Below are 2,500 nucleotides of genomic sequence, written 5' to 3' on the forward strand. Positions count from 1 at the left end.
GTAGCTGTTCTGTCGTTCGCTCGGGCACACCTTTCGGCAACCGACTCTCGAGTGTACCAACGATCTGTGCCAGCAGCACAGTAAATACGGATCGTAGTTGCTCCTCTGTTTTTAGTGCCTGCTGTTGGCAGAAGGCAATGAACTGGCTTTCCATTGCCTTTGGAAGCGTCTGCTGAAGTCGGTTCACTATCGTACTGTAACGCCGGTACTCGTCATTCTTGCTCTTTTTCAACGTGTCAATTTGCTGGTTAAGCTGCTCAATTTGCCGTGATTGGAGCAACAGTATGTCCATCATGCGATCCAGCTTACCATTCACGTCGGCCAGTTGTTTACCGTCAACCAACTGCACAGGTACGCCGGTGGAGGTAGCACCCCCAGGAGTAGTCGGTGGTGGTTTCGTAGCATTTGTTTCACTTGAATCCGTCTCCTTCACAACCGTTTCCTTCGGCACCTGTGAGGGTACGGTCTTCGGCCAGAATGTCGGTTGCGGCGGAGAAGGATCAACCGCTGCATTACGAGCGTCTCGCGTGCTGCCGGTGACGGTGGGTGGCGATGGCGAGTCATCTCTGATGTCTCGTGCATTAACATTAAGCTTTTCTTCTTTTGAAGACACCGAATCAACATTAAAACTGGCCGTCGAAGCCTTTTCCTCATCGTCACGAGGCTTGCCATTTCCATCCGCTTCGTCCTTCTTGTCACGTCTTTCTTCAGCGCCATTTTCCAGCACAACAGCTTCTCCGGCTTGGTCATAGCGTACGATCAACTCGCCACCCTCATCCTCACCATCATCTTCCGGGTTGATTTCGCCTTCGTAGCTATCCTTCCGCTCGATGCACATATACTGGAATAGTTCATCCGCGATACTGATCCCTGTACCGCTCTTGGTAGACATGATCTGCTGCACCTCTCGGCTAGGACTTGACCCTCCGCTGGCTAGCATTTCGGCTGAAGGCATGGGTGGCACGATTGGAGGAACGTCTGCAAAAATACCATCACGGTAAACACATCGATCGCAATCTGCAGTAACGAAAGGCCGGTTTGAAGCGGTTCTTACCTTTTCCGACATTATCCTGCTGCACTTCGCCATTCGTCGAAGAGCTGGTGTTTAGTTTGGCCTCGGATGCCGCTGCCCTGTTGTTAATCATGTTGACAAACTCCTCTAGTGCGTTGGCTGTCGGTGGAGGTGGAGCCGTTAGTCCTGCTACTTCTCCGATGATCGACGCCTTCTTCTGACCATCCGTGGAGGTCAGTAGTTCGACGATGTTAGATTGTGAATGGTTCAGTTGTTGCTGCTGTTGCTTGGTAGCGTTCGCAAGCAATATCAGGGTGCTCAGAACGTTCGGGTTGACCGTATCGTCGGATTTGATTTTTTCTGTAATTTTAGAAACAACGAAATACGATTCATAATGTTGGTTTTATGTTCTATGTTGCAGTGAAAACTATGGCCATTAAAAAAAAATGGATTCAAAAAAGATGAGAAAAACAGAAACCAAGCAGGAACAACGAAAGGATTTATAAAACGCTACCTCGCACGGTCGGTGGTTCCGCATCGTCCAATGTCAGTATCTTGGTAAAGTGCTCCACGCTAAGCGAAGCACTTGAAACGTTCAATACGACAGTACCAGTGGAGGCCCTCTTCTGTCGCTTCTTCAGCTCGTTTGCCGTTCCCCCATTGGTGGTGGATAGTGTCTGCTCTAACTCCGGATCCACGATGGCACCCGTTATCCTGCTTATTCTGTTTACGTCTGCCTCTTCCTCCTCTTCCTCCACTGCCTCATCCACGTCCTCTCCGTCATCCGGATCGTCCGTATTGTTGGCGACTCGTTCGGAGCCGGCCACTGAGGCAACACTCGTATTGCCACCGCCCTCCTCCTCATCTTCCTCCTCGTCATCACTTGTGCAATCGTCGCTGCCACTGGCACCGCTCGTGCTAGCCGAGCCAGACGAATTGTTATTGCTGCAGGGTGTAGTAACCGGTGCCACACCACTGGCGGAGTGATCAGTCAGTAACGCCAGTGGATCGTACTGAACGCCTCTGATCGAACCGCTTCGCTCGGCGTAGGAATGCTTCCAGTTGCCGGGTCGCTCTGCTGAAGAAGGAGAACAACGGCAAACTCAAATCGATGCAGCATATCATCGGCCATCGTGCGTGAGTATAGTGGGTGTGTAGACACGACGGCATAGCTTACAGTATATAGCAATCTACCTAACGAAACCAAGCGCCACAACTATTGCGATTGATTATGCCACTTTAGTAAGGTTTCGGATACAAAACAGAAACCCCTTTATCAAAGAGACATTGCAAGATACAGAAAACAGAACCACAAATCATAACATTCAGCAACTCACTAGACATGCAGCCAACGAAAACAAATCATATTTGCAGGACCAACTACAGTAGGAGCGAACGGGAGGAGGAAAGAAGATCGGGGTATCCTAACGCACCAAGATTCAACAGTCCTAACTTCCTCAGAGGAAGAGTATTCCCCCCCAACGAAAG

At 50.1% G+C, this 2,500-nt stretch overlaps 1 protein-coding gene across 2 annotated transcripts in view; it reads right to left on the reverse strand.

The window, feature by feature from the left end:
- The window catches only part of LOC125952548 (enhancer of mRNA-decapping protein 4 homolog), a 7,022-nt gene that overhangs the window by 1,969 nt on the left and 2,553 nt on the right, over positions 1 to 2,500 (reverse strand). Inside the window, exons 4-6 of one of the 2 annotated variants that reach the window (XM_049682070.1) lie at positions 1,527 to 2,090; positions 1,055 to 1,372; positions 1 to 978 (exon numbers count right to left, since the gene is read on the reverse strand). The exon at positions 1 to 978 is cut by the window's left edge and continues 149 nt beyond it. In XM_049682070.1, the coding sequence (XP_049538027.1) occupies positions 1 to 978; positions 1,055 to 1,372; positions 1,527 to 2,090 (1,860 nt within the window). The remainder of the gene's footprint in view (positions 979 to 1,054; positions 1,373 to 1,526; positions 2,091 to 2,500) is intronic. The other variant, XM_049682071.1, reaches the window with a different exon arrangement.

This window comes from Anopheles darlingi, chromosome 2 (genome assembly GCF_943734745.1).
Source record: "Anopheles darlingi chromosome 2, idAnoDarlMG_H_01, whole genome shotgun sequence".
In the NCBI taxonomy this organism is placed as follows: Eukaryota; Metazoa; Arthropoda; class Insecta; order Diptera; family Culicidae; genus Anopheles; species Anopheles darlingi.